This window comes from Girardinichthys multiradiatus, chromosome 9 (assembly GCF_021462225.1).
Source record: "Girardinichthys multiradiatus isolate DD_20200921_A chromosome 9, DD_fGirMul_XY1, whole genome shotgun sequence".
Classification (NCBI taxonomy): Eukaryota; Metazoa; Chordata; class Actinopteri; order Cyprinodontiformes; family Goodeidae; genus Girardinichthys; species Girardinichthys multiradiatus.
Window position 1 is genome coordinate 40,870,640 of NC_061802.1, and position 15,017 is coordinate 40,885,656.

General features: G+C 40.7%; 1 protein-coding gene across 1 annotated transcript in view; it reads right to left on the reverse strand.

Annotated features, from left to right (window-relative positions):
- The window catches only part of LOC124874519 (unconventional myosin-VIIb), a 33,912-nt gene that overhangs the window by 10,208 nt on the left and 8,687 nt on the right, over nucleotides 1–15,017 (reverse strand). Inside the window, exons 13-37 of the mRNA XM_047375907.1 lie at nucleotides 14,208–14,418; nucleotides 13,989–14,124; nucleotides 13,270–13,442; nucleotides 13,032–13,172; nucleotides 12,777–12,935; nucleotides 12,575–12,667; nucleotides 11,562–11,656; nucleotides 11,388–11,472; nucleotides 11,072–11,290; nucleotides 9,289–9,498; nucleotides 8,995–9,207; nucleotides 8,738–8,902; nucleotides 8,349–8,648; nucleotides 8,107–8,267; nucleotides 7,895–8,021; nucleotides 7,685–7,804; nucleotides 5,987–6,160; nucleotides 5,642–5,869; nucleotides 4,712–4,879; nucleotides 4,498–4,615; nucleotides 3,291–3,417; nucleotides 1,947–2,113; nucleotides 1,554–1,735; nucleotides 1,349–1,470; nucleotides 1,083–1,237 (exon numbers count right to left, since the gene is read on the reverse strand). Coding sequence (XP_047231863.1) covers nucleotides 1,083–1,237; nucleotides 1,349–1,470; nucleotides 1,554–1,735; nucleotides 1,947–2,113; nucleotides 3,291–3,417; nucleotides 4,498–4,615; nucleotides 4,712–4,879; nucleotides 5,642–5,869; nucleotides 5,987–6,160; nucleotides 7,685–7,804; nucleotides 7,895–8,021; nucleotides 8,107–8,267; nucleotides 8,349–8,648; nucleotides 8,738–8,902; nucleotides 8,995–9,207; nucleotides 9,289–9,498; nucleotides 11,072–11,290; nucleotides 11,388–11,472; nucleotides 11,562–11,656; nucleotides 12,575–12,667; nucleotides 12,777–12,935; nucleotides 13,032–13,172; nucleotides 13,270–13,442; nucleotides 13,989–14,124; nucleotides 14,208–14,418 — 4,049 coding nt within the window. The remainder of the gene's footprint in view (nucleotides 1–1,082; nucleotides 1,238–1,348; nucleotides 1,471–1,553; nucleotides 1,736–1,946; nucleotides 2,114–3,290; nucleotides 3,418–4,497; nucleotides 4,616–4,711; nucleotides 4,880–5,641; nucleotides 5,870–5,986; nucleotides 6,161–7,684; nucleotides 7,805–7,894; nucleotides 8,022–8,106; nucleotides 8,268–8,348; nucleotides 8,649–8,737; nucleotides 8,903–8,994; nucleotides 9,208–9,288; nucleotides 9,499–11,071; nucleotides 11,291–11,387; nucleotides 11,473–11,561; nucleotides 11,657–12,574; nucleotides 12,668–12,776; nucleotides 12,936–13,031; nucleotides 13,173–13,269; nucleotides 13,443–13,988; nucleotides 14,125–14,207; nucleotides 14,419–15,017) is intronic.

The window sequence follows — 15,017 nt, forward strand, 5'->3', positions numbered from 1 at the left end:
CAGAGGTGATCGTCTTTGGAAAAACTGACTTGCTTACATGACGCAGCAGTGCAATTGGTCCTTTGAGTTCTTTTAATTATACTGCTGCCAGGAATCTAGGTGTGGTTTTTGATAACTGTTTTAAATTTGATAAACAGGCTCATGCAGTTTAGCTTTCATCATTTGAGATTAATCAGCAAAACCAAACCCTATTTGCCTTATAGTTGCCTTGAAAGGGTGATACATGCTTTTATTATCTCAAGACTGGACTACTGCAGCTCTCTTTAGGCTTGGCAGGACAACTCTCTTTTACGTCATCTGCAGCTGGTCCAAAATACTGCTGCCCATCTACTAACAGGAAATAAAGGATGTGAGCACATCACCCCCATATTGTCCTCCCTGCCCTGGTTGCCTGTACATTTTAGGATTACTTTTAAAAGTTTAATTGGCTTTTTAACTTGGCTTTTAATTCCAGTTAAGCAGAAATATTAGATAGTAATATTTATTAGTTTTTTATTTTCTTTTACTCACAGTTTTTATTGTTTTTAGCTGTTCTTTATGTTATTTCTGATATTCTTGGTGTTTGTGTCTTTTTGTCATTTTTATATTTAAATTTTTCGAGATGCACAGTTGAGTGTTTGATTAAGGTTTTGCCTGACCTGTAGAAACAAAAAAATCACTTAAACAAGACGTGTCTTACAACATGAAGTAGACTAAAACATCTAACAGAGCAACATATCATGGCCCAATCTAAATAAATTTAACAATTAAAGAAATCATTGATACTTATCAGCCTGAAAAAGGTTACAAAGCCATTTTTGAGGAACACAGAACATCTAAAGAGCTGCAGGCCTCATTTGCCTCATTTAAAGTCAGTAGGTAAACAATAACAGACTGGGCAGAAATGGCATCCTTTAAATGCCAAAACCTGGTTTAAATACTATCAATACTTCATTTGCAGAAGTCCCTACATCAGGTGGCATGAGAAGCTGGGTGCACTGGTGCATCCACACACACCCAACAGACTGCAGCTTATAAAAAACACAGAAACACAAGCATACTGTAGCCAACTGTAGCCATTTTTTCAGCTGTGCAGAGGATATCAGTGAAGGCCAGGCAGGCTTTGTGGCTGAGCTCTGGGTTGCCCACCAGGTTCTTGAGGAGAGGCTGTCTGATTGGTTCTCTAGAGTGAGCCCACAGCCTCTCTGGTGCAGAGTTCCTAGACATCACCTGACGGTTGACGTCCTTGATGGGTTGCCTGTAAGACAAAATATAAATAAGAAATAGGTATTGTCGCTTTTACACAGCAATTCCACTACTGACCAGCTTGTGAAAACTATATGCAGACAGGAGTAAAAATAAAGGCAACCTAAAATACTGAAGAGAAAATTCCTTCAGCGAGGCAGGAGCTACTCTCTCCACGGTGCCCATATCTCTCTGGTTTGCCTGGACCAAGTTCCTCCTCTGGTTTGGTGACAGGTTGAGGATGTTCTTTGAGAAAAAAGAAAAAATGTTTTAGTACTCATCAGAACTTAAGGACAGTGAAAGAAGATGTTCAGATGAATTATCAGTACCAAGACTTCATTGCTGGGTTTGCTGAGCGTTGGTAGGATAAAGATGGACTCAATGGAGACCGCTCCTGTTTTTTTGGTGCTGTTGTTTTGTCCTTTAATCCAGCCACGCTGCTTAGAAAACTCATCATCTTTGATAAGGATGATGAGCTCTCCTTTTTTAAAGCTCAGGAGTGTGGGGTCATCTGGAGAGGAGGACGCGATAAGGTTAAAATACACATAAATTGGTTTAAAATGCCTGTCCAGGGTGTACCCCGCCTTTCGCCCATAGACTGCTGGAGATAGGCACCAGCTCCCCCGCGACCCACTATGGAATAAGCGGTAAAAAATGACTGACTGACTGAATGGTTTAAAATGAACAACTCAGCTGTAATACATAGATGCAATGGCTCTGACCTTGGCTGCTGACTTCTTTTAGAGCCACAGCATACTTGGAACGTTCCGTCAGCCCACTGAGGAACATGGTGATCAGCTCGGCCATGTCTTCAGCTGAAGATCCGCTCAGGGTGAAGTCTCCTTTCAGTGTCAGCAGACACACAGAATGACCAGAGGTCTTACCCTCCCTGAGGAACAACAACAGTGTGAGACGCATACAATGGCCAGCTCCAGCCTCCAGCAGCTGTAAATCAATTATCTGGCAGCATTTTGGGAACTTGATATGTTGGTACTTTAGGTACATTATTGCTCAGGAGGAGAGATGGCTCCAAATGTCACAGATTTGGTGCAATAAGCTGAGGTTCCTTAGATGGATAACTTTTTACCATTTGGCATTATAAACGTAGTCTGTGTATTATTACACAGACTGAATCTGAATCTGTCAATTTGACTGGTTTGCACTGATCTGAATATACATTTAATCTGTCTGTCTTGTGCCTTTAGGTGATATTTATTGTTAACTGCCACTACTTAAATGAACTTAAATGGATCGAATTCTTTAAAACACCGTTTGAGATTAAAATAACCTTTTTTTCTATTTGTAAAAACACTAAAGGGAGCAATTTTAGCATGTTTAAGGCTTTAAGAGAATCTTAGAATTAGAGGAGCATGAAAATCACAATATAGTTAGGCCAAAACTTATACTTAACCCTGCAAGATTTAGATTTACAATTATTCTCATTCAACCAAGAACTTTGCTTCTGCAAGGACATAGAATAGGCATCTCTCTAAAACCATGTAAATGGAGTATTGATAAAAAGAAAAATGTTTATTAACATTTAATTCAAAACGACATGTCAAAAATTATTTATACCCTTTTCGATTATCAATTGAAAGTCTTTGTTGGCATCTCACTAATCAAACCATTCTCATAATTGCTAAGCAGCTTTTTGTATGCTTCCACTGGTATTTCCACAGTTTATCTTTTGTGATGAGCTCTAAATCTTTGAGGTTGGAAGGCCTCCTTTCCATCACCCTAACCTTCAGCTCCCTCCACAGATTCTCAATCAGATTTACGTAGGACTCTGGTTGGGCCACTCCAAAATGTTAATATTACTTCCAGTCAGCAGAAACATGGGGCGATGGTGGGTTGCCGGTTCGAAACCCTGCTTCGTCCGTCTCAGTCGTTGTGTCCTTTGGCGAGACACTTCACATGCCTTGCCTGCTGATGATGGTCTGAGCGCCCTGTGGTGCGGATTGTTCTTCCATGGCTTGAACACTGTTCAACTGTTCAAGCTTTTACATTTTTTTTAGCATATCTGCTTCTGTTTCAGATCCTCCGCACTGAAAAAGAACATTCTCTACCTTAAGGTGTTAACTCCTGTCACTTCTGGGAAGGAGAGTTCCAGCAGCCTCTTCTCTCTCTCATCCAGGAATGTGATACCGGTCCAGTTTATGGCCACTATGAACTTGCTCTTTGGCAATGGGGGACCTAGAAACACAGACAGACACATTCAAGAGTGAGACCTCCTTAGATACTTCTGCCCAATGCAAAAAACTAAACAGAACCCATGTGACATTATTATCAATAAAGAAAAAACTAAAGATGTAACTGCTTTGGATAAAATTATTTTCGTCCTTTAATGATTTATTTGAATGTGCTCTTGAATGGTGGCTTTTCTCTAATTCTTACATAGTCAAAACAGTTTAAATGGAGGATCAAATATATAAATACACCCTTAATACATATTTATACGCACTCATTTGTATACATGTTTCAAGTATCTGATCCAAACCGCCCCCCTTAGATGAGAAGAAATCAATCCATTAACCACAAAAGTTAAAGCTTGCCATGAACTGAAAACTACTGGAACATCAGGGTCACTGTCAACAGGGAAGAATGGTTTATATCAACTTGTAATGAGAGGGAATCATGAAGTCCTACCCTCAAAACGGGGCACTGTTATGCTCATCTGAAGCTGCAGCTGCTTGCAATGACAAGTGAGCTGCCTGGAGTAAGGTTTCATTTGGCCACAGAGACAAGAAGCATGTTTGGAGGAGTCAAGGTGCGGCTTTCAGACTAAAGAACACTGTACTACCAGGCATGATGGTGTGGGGCCAGATAGGTGTTCCAGATAGAGATACAAACTGGTTTTGAATCAGATACAGCAGGCTAGTGTTAAGCGTTGTGGGCTATGTTTAAAAGCTGGGTCCATCCCAGGAGGGGCTAACTTGCTGAGGAACATTAGAGGGGGGGTATGTATATATTTGAGCCTGTCCATTTGAGTTTGAGCATGAGTGTATGAGAGAACATCCACAATACATTCTAAGTTGTGCTCCCAAATTCCAAAACTGGTTTAGATTTGAGGGACTGCTAGCCATAAAAGCTGACATGTTTAGAACTTCTTAAGGTTTCTAGGCATATCTATCTTCCACTGATATTTTATTTTAGACATTTGTTTGCACCATTTTAACCTTTCAGGCTATTTTTATTGTGGTTGTATTAAAATAAGGAAATCTGGACACTCATTGAAGCTCACATTTTAAGCATGCACAACAAAGGCTGTCCTACCTGACTGTTTGGTAACCTCAAAGAACCTGGAGAAGAATATGGGCCACTTCTCTCTGGCATAGTCGACCACCTCTGCCTTCACCAGGTCTGCTTTTTGCCTTGAACTCAGGAAGGAACTCTGAAATGATTTACAAAGGATACAAAAACAGTATATTTCATCCACTCAAAGCTATGTTGGAGGGTTTTTTTTCATTGCTTATCATGAAATCCTGACCTGAGCGTGAGCTGTGTGGATCATCTGAACCAGTTTTTCTTCTGACTTGGCCTCAAGCAGTGAGATCTTGATGCAGTCCTTCACAGTCTCCTTCACATTCTCAGGTTGACTATCTGAGCCATGTTGGATGTACAGATGCTTAGCAGCGAGCTCAATGATATCATCCTCCTGTGAAAAAATGTTTGGATTTAAAAATCCTCAGTTCTGAGGCAGAACCTTGTTGAGAAACCTGTACAAGTTTGCATAAAGTCATAATCAGCATGAATGTGAAGGAAACTGAGTGCACTCCTTTGAATTTCTAATGGATTTTGTTGTAGTCAGAAAGGGTTAAAATTATCCACATAGGGTTAAATACATACCTACACAGCAGTGTTGTAAATATAGATGCCTTGTAGCCATTTAAGAGCATCTGGCTTAATTCTGGCAAGATATTTGATCACTCATCTCATCAGAAATCAAAATACTACCACCAACATGTTTGACAGTTGGCACATTGTTCCTATGTATGAAAGCCTCACCTTAACTGTTTTAAACATACTTGTTGTCACCATGGCCAAACAGCTTAATCTTTGCCTCGTCAATACTGAATCTTTCTTGGTTCTGACTTTGTAAAAGTTGCTTTACCGAGGACAGTTTCAGTAGTTTCCAGTTCTTTATAGACTTAAAACTCAGCTGGATTATTTCCAACATTTGTGAAAACACTTTTGGTAATACTGTGGATATTTGGGACTGTATTTAAGCTTTTTTTCTGGTGTGAGATTTTTCGCGACTCCGGATGATTAATAAATTGTTGAAAAAAACGTGCTACTACATATATGAGAGAGAGAGAGAGAGCGAGAGAGAGAGAGTAAGAGAGAGAGAGAGAGAGAGAGAGAGAGAGTATGTATGTAAACCTATGACCAGCACTATAGAAGTTACAATAGAGCCTACCTTGTCAGTCTGGTACTCTCCATACTTCAGACCGTGGATAATTTGTTTGTAGATGAGGTCAGTGCTGATCTTGTCCTCTCTGCAGTCGTGCCATGGAGTAAAGATCTCCTTGCGGAAGAAGAGCCGCCACGGGGCGTGCTGCTCCTGGCCTCCCCTCCTCTTCACCTCCTGCTCACACTGGGAAATTGCATCCATCACGTGCTCCCGGCCGCTCCCCAGGGCCCACACCTTCAATACAAATCAGTAATAAATCTGTTAGAAAAAGGAATGTCATTGTATCTATTCAGCAGTGTTACAGGTGTGTAAAAAGGACCAGTAAGACATTGCTAGATGATATACATTTACCTTTTCATACATGGCTACATAGAGAGAAAAGCCAAAAGTGTCATTTAGTTTGATTTTGTTGGAGACCAGCTGACAGACTTCTTTGGATGTAGATGCAGAGTCAACAGGAAGGTTAATGGATCGTCCATCCAACAGGGCCACAGACACTAACATAGGCTTCTTTGTCTTTGTTGCCTATGAGAGTGCAGATAAATTATTCCTTGGAAATGATCTTGCATATATGCAAGATGCCTGAAATTCTTCAAAAGCGACACATAAACGTTTCTGAAACAAATGAACATGTGCACATAGATTATATTCAACATATCCAGCAATATGCATCTTTTAAGATTATAAATCTTGGTAAAAAAAAAACACAAGTAAAAAACTGTCCTTGTTGGGTCTAAAGTTTTGTAATGTATCTTTTTTTTTCTGTCATCTTGTTGCAGATTTCCATCTGTGCTTTTGATCGTAATCCTGTTGTCTGAGCTAGTTTTAACCAAGCTTCACCAGTCGGGCAGAAGACCTCACAATTAGCTTTAAGATACCTTTGTTGAGACCTGGTAGGAATCCTGGCTCGTTCAGATAAAAGAAGACATCTCAAAGCACTACCTTTTACACCTAAAAACGGATTATGAGTGATCAGATCACACTTACTCTCTTTCTATGCAAATAAAAACGTAAACCCCTCCTTCAGTGGGGTTTCAGATCAGCAACAAACATAGACAAATGTCTCTATTAAAACAGTAAATGGACTGAATTTATCGCGTCGACGTGCTGAGGCTGGAATCAAACCAACAACGTTTAGATTACAAGACGCCTACTCTAACCCCTGAACCACAGTCACCCACAACACAGGTCCATTGAGCTAAGTTGTTCCGACACTGACCACAGCTTTCAGCAGTCTGACTTTGCGTTATTTTTCCTACAAATCTTTTAATGAACTTAATAGATGCAATATGAGACAAGTCAAGCAGAAGAAGTAATGTGGAACCACAGAGTACAGCTGCAGGGTAAAGATACTAAAACAACCAAAATTAATTTCACACTTCAGAAAAATTTGCTAACCTATACACCGTCCAGGATTGTTAATTTCATTCAACATATTTCCCATGTGTTTATAAAGATGTTCGACTGTAAATAACCCTATCTTATGAAAGTTTTCTCAGATAGAAATTTCATTGTTGTTTGAAGTTTCCCAGCACGAGTATATGATTTTAAAAACCTGTTTATATAATCTAGTCATCAACTTTCCTGGTTGAAGGAAATTGCTTCATGTCAGTGAGTAGTCCTTCAGCATGTCTTAGAATAGATTGCATTCCGACTTGTTAACTAATGTAGATTGAAGGGGGTTTCCAAAACAAGCCCAAATCCTAAAACCTCCACCACCGTACTTGACATTTTGTATGGTTCATTTGAGCTGGGATCCTGTGTGTGCCTTAAGACTAATTGCCTCTAAATAAGACTTTTTTTTGGTTTACATACAACTTTGCAGTTTTAGGATGTTTTGAAAAAAAATTCCATTAAATTCTTGCATCATGCCCAAAAATCAGTTTTAAACAGCGTTGCAGTCATACATTCAAATTCTAATCGCCTTTACAAAGAAAAATGATAAAACTTGTAATTTAGTTAATGTGAAATTTCAAAGTTTTCAAAAATGGCTAATAAAGATTCTAGGTTATTAAGTGCAGGCTTATCACTTTAGAGATATATCAGTACCTGCAGCTCGAGCCAGGCTGGAGGCTCCCCTCTTGCTCCATTCAGCATGGTGCGCCGAAGCCTCTCGGCTAAGTAGGAAGGGAACCCCATAGGAGCAAAACGGAAAAAACTTTGCAGGTACTGCCAATAAAAGAGACAACAGAGGTTGAATACAACATTGCATTCCACCATTAGTGACACTTACACAGTCAGGGTACTTGTTTTCCTCACCTTTAAAAAGCGCTCACTAGGAGGAAACACGCCCAAACAGAGGGAGAGCAGGATCCACCCGCGGAAGTAGCTGTTCCGGTTGTGGTTTTCATGAAGCTGTTTGCAGATCTGACAGTAAATCTCATCTCTGGGGGAGACAACATTATTTTAGCGGTGTTCCAAAATGAACAATCTCAAACAGACATCTTGGGAATTTAACAGGAAGCTCAAACCTGAGATCAGGCCTGATGATGCCATATCCCACAATGTAGTGGACTTTTTCTAGAGATGACAGGGGCCTGTCCAGGGTGAGCCCTTCTCCAACCATAACATCACTGTCCTCGCTCACAGTCTGCAGTGTGGTGGGCTTTGACACCTCCTTTAGATCATCTGACTATAAGAAAGAAGGATGAAATTTTAATTAGTGTGTGGATGCCGACAGTCGGGTGAAATCTTGTGCAGTCTTCCCCCTCACCTCTTCCATGATGATGGAGGGCTTCCTGAAGTTTGTTGCTGGTTTAATATTTATGCTGTCTTTACCAGAAGGGACTTTTTTGTTTCTGGACAGCAGGTCAGTGAACGTGGATCCTTTTCTCGCTCGTGGGTTAACTTCGGGCGCAGTGTACGCCTTCACGTTTGGAGCGGTATCGCTGGGCACCGCAGAGGGTTTCCTGTTTTTTGACAGAAGGTCTGTGAAAATTGATCCCTTTCTCTTTTGGTCTGGGTTCTCTTGGACTGCAGCGAGTGTCGTCTCTTGGTTTTTCCTTAGCACTCTCTGGAACCAAGCACATTTCAAGTATTTATTTAAACATTAAAAAAAGGAGAAACCATTCAAAACTCCCCCCTTCCTGTGAGGAAACGTACCTGATCAAGGCCCACCATGTGGCTCAGACGTCTGTCCTGCCTGGAGATCAGGTCTTGTGGCAGAATTCGTTCCCGGGCAGAACTCCCCTGAACTCTGCCCTGTCTCTTTGGCTCAGGGAGGTCTCCCATAAATCTGAGAATGATCCACCACACTGTGAGCGAAGCCTGTGAGAACACAACAAGCCTCAGTTCCTTTTATGAATCAGTAGGAGGGAAAACAGCTAAAATAGAAAACTGTAATAGTTTTAGAGCAGCACCACAACATCTCCTTCTTCCTCGTGGTACAGCAGGGGCTGCTGGAGCCTCTGCCGGATGTAGGTGGGCGTGGCTGCTCCTTGGAAGTGAATGGAGGCGAATTTAGAGAAGGAGTACTGATCCAGGTCTTCATAGTCGTCTTCAGGAAGTTCTTCTTCCAGAGGAAGCTCATCGATGTCTATCTGCTCAATTACGGTCCTTTTTCCTTCAATGTTCTGTAAACACATACTTATAATGATCAAACTAACCCACCTTAAATCTATGGACAGAGCAACACACGATTGTCAGTCTGTAACCTCGAATCCAATAGGAGCCTGCCCTTCCTGCCCTCCAACAACATTGGGCAGGAAGCCAAAGATGTTGTCCACCATCTCCTGGTCACTGATGTTTTCAGCATGTTCTTTGTCCTCCATCTCTCTCTTCTGCCTCAAAACTTCCTCCAAGTGCTTCTGTTTGGCCAAAATGGCCCGTCGTTCTTCCTCCTTCTCTTTTGCAGAGAGGTACATCTAAAAGAACAGAAGACACAGGATCAGTGAACAGAGAAAAAACCTTGCCTACTTTTGTTAGATCTTCATATCAAACGTGGGTTTTTAGGAGTAGAATTTAAAACAATTGAACAAAAACCAGAGGGATGATGGATACATGTTAGATATGCACACAGGAAACAGCATGGTGGGGTGGTGGTCCTATACGTCACCTAAACACAAGAGCTTTCTCAATTCAAATCTAGATTTGGGCCTTTCTGTGTGAGATTTCTTTGTTGAAGTAATGAGTCCATGGGTTTTCCTTAGGTTTCTCTTACAGTCCAGACAGAAATTATACTCCACAAAGTCCTTAACCAAACTGAAAACAAGAATTATACCATACAGGCTAAAATATGAACACTATTTGCTTCAACACCCACGAACAGACTTCTTGTAGCCATCAGTCAGCTTCTTGCAAAATTCTGGTTGGATATGTGACCACTATACTTACAGAATTGGTGGATCTCATTTAAATTGGTTGGTTTCCTGCCACTTATCTAATATAAAGCCTGGCCGTGAGAAAGATGTTTTGGTTTATCCATTCCAAAACCAATGTTGATGTTTGTTTAGCAAAAGTCTTCACTGAAACACTTCTTTCTGTCCAGGTTTCAACCATTTTGCTGTTGAGTTAAGTTGAAGAATTTTGAGCTCATCAATCAACTCCCTTCATGCAATGCACCAGTTCCATGGAAACCAAAACAAACATCAGCATGATGCTACCACCACCATCCTTTGCAGCTGGGATGATGTTGAAAGCCTCGCGTCAACTCCAAATATACTTTAAATGAATGTGGCCAAATCTTCATTGTGGTATCATTTCACCATACAACTTTTCTCCAGAAGGCATTGGGCTTGTCCATGTGGGTAGGAAAACATTTTAGATCACCTCGAAAAAGCTGATTTCAGTGCCGAGGCTTCGTCCTTTAAGTATCCTTTCATCTGAGGGGGGGCAGTCTGGATGTTCTCTAGATCTTTGTGAAGTTCTGACATATCAAAATAACTTGTAGGTATGCACAGTTGTTTAAAGTATCGATTTTGGAACCTGCAGTTGTTCACAAATGGTTCGACACTTCGCCAATTTATGCAAATCCATAATTCCTCATCTTAGATCTTTTGTGAGTTCTGTTGATTTCCCCCTTGTTGTGAATATTGGTCAGCCCAGTTAGTGCTGTCAGAAAAATCTTTTTCATGCTGGCAAAAAGGAACTATCCCCTGCAGTCAATCATTATAACTTATTAGAAGATAACTTAACCAAGCCAAGACAAGTTAATATACAGTGTGGAACCTTCAGAACTAGGGTTAGGGTTGCTCAATTAAACATTTAGATGAATGTATAAATCATAAAAGGCTGAATATATGATTGTGATGCTATGTGGCCTAGAGGAAAAAAAACATGAATAACTCAAAGTTTTGCCTTAAAGTCTTGTTTATTAAAATCATGAAATGTTGTTCCATCATTCCTACCTGGAAAAAGGAAAGCTTACATAACTTCTGACAGCAACTGTAGTTTAACGAGGAAAAAAGAGAGATGACGGGGTCTTTGACATGAACTTACATCTCTCTTCATCTTTTGGAGTTTTTTTCTTTCCAGCATGCCCCTGGTGTGCGCCTGCAGCAGGATCACTGCATCTCTCTTGCGCTTCCACTCCTTCCTGGCCAGGTACCCTCTGATTTGGGTCTCCAGCACCAGAGCCGCCTCCCGCCTCTTCTTGTATTGGAGGTGGATCTGACGAGAGCGAGCGAGTGCCTGCAGCCTTGCAAAGCCAAGCTGCACCTGAAACCAGAACATCATTCAAGGTTTAATGCAAGCCGGGCCTACCATATGGTCCCATTCACATCAGGTAATGGTGATATTTCAGAAAGCAACCCACCACTTTGTAGAGCTTCCTGCCTTTGTATCCTCTCCAGTGCTTCTGAATGACAATGGCAGCTGACCTTTTCCTCAAGAATTCTCTCCTTGAGAAGGTATAAACCAAAAAGACATGAAAGCACAATTACAATTAAAACACACAAAAACACTAAATCTAAATGGATTTCTCCCATACCTGTATTTGAAGCCCCGCAGGACTCTTTGGATCAAAAGAGCTTTTACATTTAACTCTTTCATTCGCTCCAGTTCCAGCATGGTGTCATGAAAGTCCTGCAAGAAAACAGCAGCATTTTAAAACTTTTTTACAACAAAATAATGAATAATTAAAACATTTAAAGAGGCCAAAACTAACTACAGTATTTAAAATCACATAGAATCTGAAGTGGCTTTGTTTGGTCTGGGTAAAATGGCTCTCTGCCCAGGACGACACAGCCGAGAGGGCGCCAGGAGGCAGGTGAGAGAAACTTATTTGTCCACTGCAACAAAAGTTTCTCTGTTGCTTATTTGCAAGTCTGGTCAATGAGAAATGATTGGCCATGTAATATAAGAAAACACTGCTGGGCACTACAGGTGGCTGATGGCGCTGAAGTTGATGTCTGATTCACAGCTCAATTCTGAGCTAAATTAAAGGTTTATTTCTGTGTTTTTCAGAAGTCTGGACTCCATTTGACCAAAGTTCAGAGTTCAAAATGTTATAATATTTGTACTGTTCAGACATAAACTGGATCATTTTGGACTTAACACAGTATTATTTTAGATTTGTAGCACCTTTAACATATTTGTGAAAACACGGAAAAGAGCATGCAGGTCTTTTAGCCTTATAGTAACATTACACTGAGAGCAGCTTGAAAAGTAAAACAGTGTGTTACCCTTGAACAGACTTCTTCTATAATGATAACCGAATTATTTAAATGCTTTGATGTGTGAAGCCTTTACTTTTAAAATGTAATAATAGGAGATACTTAGTTTTCTTAAAGACTTTGTTAAAATTAAATCCATCCATCCATCCATCCATCCATCCATCCATCCATCCATGTTTGTGTGTTTGGTTGTGTATGGGGACCAGATGTAGGGGTTCGCTCTGGGGGCCATTCATGCAACAACCGCCCCTGACATTCTGAGTGACATTAATCAGAATATTTGGACTCCAACGCAGAGCAGACTCTGCATGTAAACTTAAGGAATCACCTTGAGGAATATCTTCGTCTTGCCCATCTTCCAGTCGCCTTCTCCAGTAAGAACTCTTTTACAAATGCTCTCACAGCATTTCTCTTGGCTTTCCTGTTTACAGCATAAAAAAATTGTCTTACATATAAGGTGAAACAGGTTGAAGAGAAGATTATAAAAATAAATAAATAAATAAATGGAGAATTTCTCGTGTTGGACTCACGGTTTTGGGATCACAGATGTAGGTCCTCAGGAGGACACGGTAGCGATTTAAGAACTCGTTGAAGGTGTATCGGACAGGATAGCCAGCCTTCCGGATCTTGATGGTCTCCATCATGCCAGAGTAACGCAGCTGCCGTATGCACAGCTCTCTGTCAAACAGCTAACACAACAATTTGCTTTATTCACAGTGAACAGTTTCAGCATTACTCCAGAGGTACTTTTGCTCAGGCTGAGTGGATGGGGTTGCTCTGCTCACCATGGGCTTCTTGAAGTCATTGGGTTTGATACAGCGAATGAAGTAAGGCTGACACACAGTCAGGGTCTTCATTAGGGAATCCAGAGACTGACGGAACTGGCCAGACAGAGTTGGCACACGTTTCTTGCCTTCAGGTGCTTGCTGTAAGGCAACAGCAAAGGTCACATATGCAAAATATGTTATATAATAATGGAGCTTACGTTTATCAGCTAATTAAAGCGGAAGAGGTTGTGTTTACCCGGAGGCTGCTTTTAGGTGTGTTGATGGTCATCTTGGGGTTGGTGCTCTTGGCTGTGTTGGAGTTGGATGTCAGTTCGGTCTTGAAGGTCTGCTTGAGGAGTTTGTTGGTTGATGTTTCCACCAGCTGAATCAGGTCCAAACTAAGAGTGTCACGGTTCTTTTCAAGGAAACCTAGAACAGCATGGAAACTGTAAAAACATTGTCCACATAAGTGGCTCTCTGGCTTTTATAACAGTAGCAAGTTTTCCAACAAGCTAACCTCTAGTAAAACTCTGGTATAAGAAGAGTTGGACTTTTTCAGTTTGTTGTGGTAAATGACTGGTTGGTTAGGGGAACGGCTTAATTATGTATTTCATTTTAACAGAAAGGTCCCCCTGAAGTTGAAATTCAAACTTGGACAATCTGAGGATTTTCACTAGCCTTGACCTAAAAATCCAATATGGGTGCCTTCTGTGTAAGAGAGCAAAATAAAATTTATTTGGACTTCTGATGAGCTGTCTTTAATTAAATCTCTTACACTCTTATTTTCTGAATGTGCTGCCAAAGAACTTTAAAGTAGGTAATAGAGAGAAATATATTAGCTTGTGTGGCTAATAGTAATTAGTGGGGTGACCTCTAGCAGATCTTATCGGTGGTTCTTGTTCCACAGTTTTAGAACCATGGCTGTAGATCATTTTCAAAAGAATGATTTGTTGTTTTAAATATTGTGAGCAGCACCTTTTGAATCATAGTAGACCACTCCAGCAAAGTGTTGTATTCCAAATTGTGTCTCATAGTTGTTTTTGGGAGGCATGTAGATCTTGCCCTTTTCGTGAAACTGATTCAGTTTCTGGAGCATGGAGGTGTCTGTGCCCTGAAAATGAATCAGAGTCCAAAATTAAATCCAATTGTGCTTGGCTGCATCCAGAATGTTTAAAGCATAAGAAGGACAAGGACCTTTGGGAAGTTGCTCTCCTCATCAATGAGAGACAACAAATTCATAGGTTTGTTCGCCAAAACGTCCAGTGTGCCCTGGTTGTCTTGGTAGTCGATTTGCTTCCAGACGATGTTTTCACGAGCGTACTCATCCTGCTCAAGCTTGAAAACATGCTTGACGAAGAACTGCTGCAGCTGCTCGTTGGCGAAGTTGATGCAGAGCTGCTCAAAGCTGACAGAGCAAACCATAGAAACATTTTACATGGAAACATTTTAAAATTACACACAAAAAGGAAACCTCACCCCAGAAGAGAGTGGTGTAAAAAGATCATTGAAAAAACAAAACAGCAGGGCCTTGTAAGCATACATAATACGGTTCCTCTACAAATGTATTGTAGAGGTTGCAAAACTACCTAAACGCCTTTAATTTGTTCACATTTTGTCACATTACAGGCACATAGTCAATGTATACATTTGTATACATGGATTTTATGTATAAGCAAACACAAGGTATTAGTGAAGTACAAGGAAAATAATGCAGTACTTTGTAGAATCACCTTATACTGTAATTACAGCCTGCAAGGTTGTGCAGGCTGAACCCTAACAGCTTTGCACATTGAAAGACTGAGATTTTTGCCAATTCTTCTTTGCCTAAAAGCTCAGTCATGGAGAGCATCAGATGACAGCAGTTTTTTAACTCTTCTCACAGATTCTCAATTGGATTTGGGTCTGGACTTTGGCTGGGCTAATGAATATGAATACGATTTGATCTAAACTATTGCATCGTGTCTCTGGCTGTAGGTTTAGGGTTGTTGTCCTGCTCTAACGTGA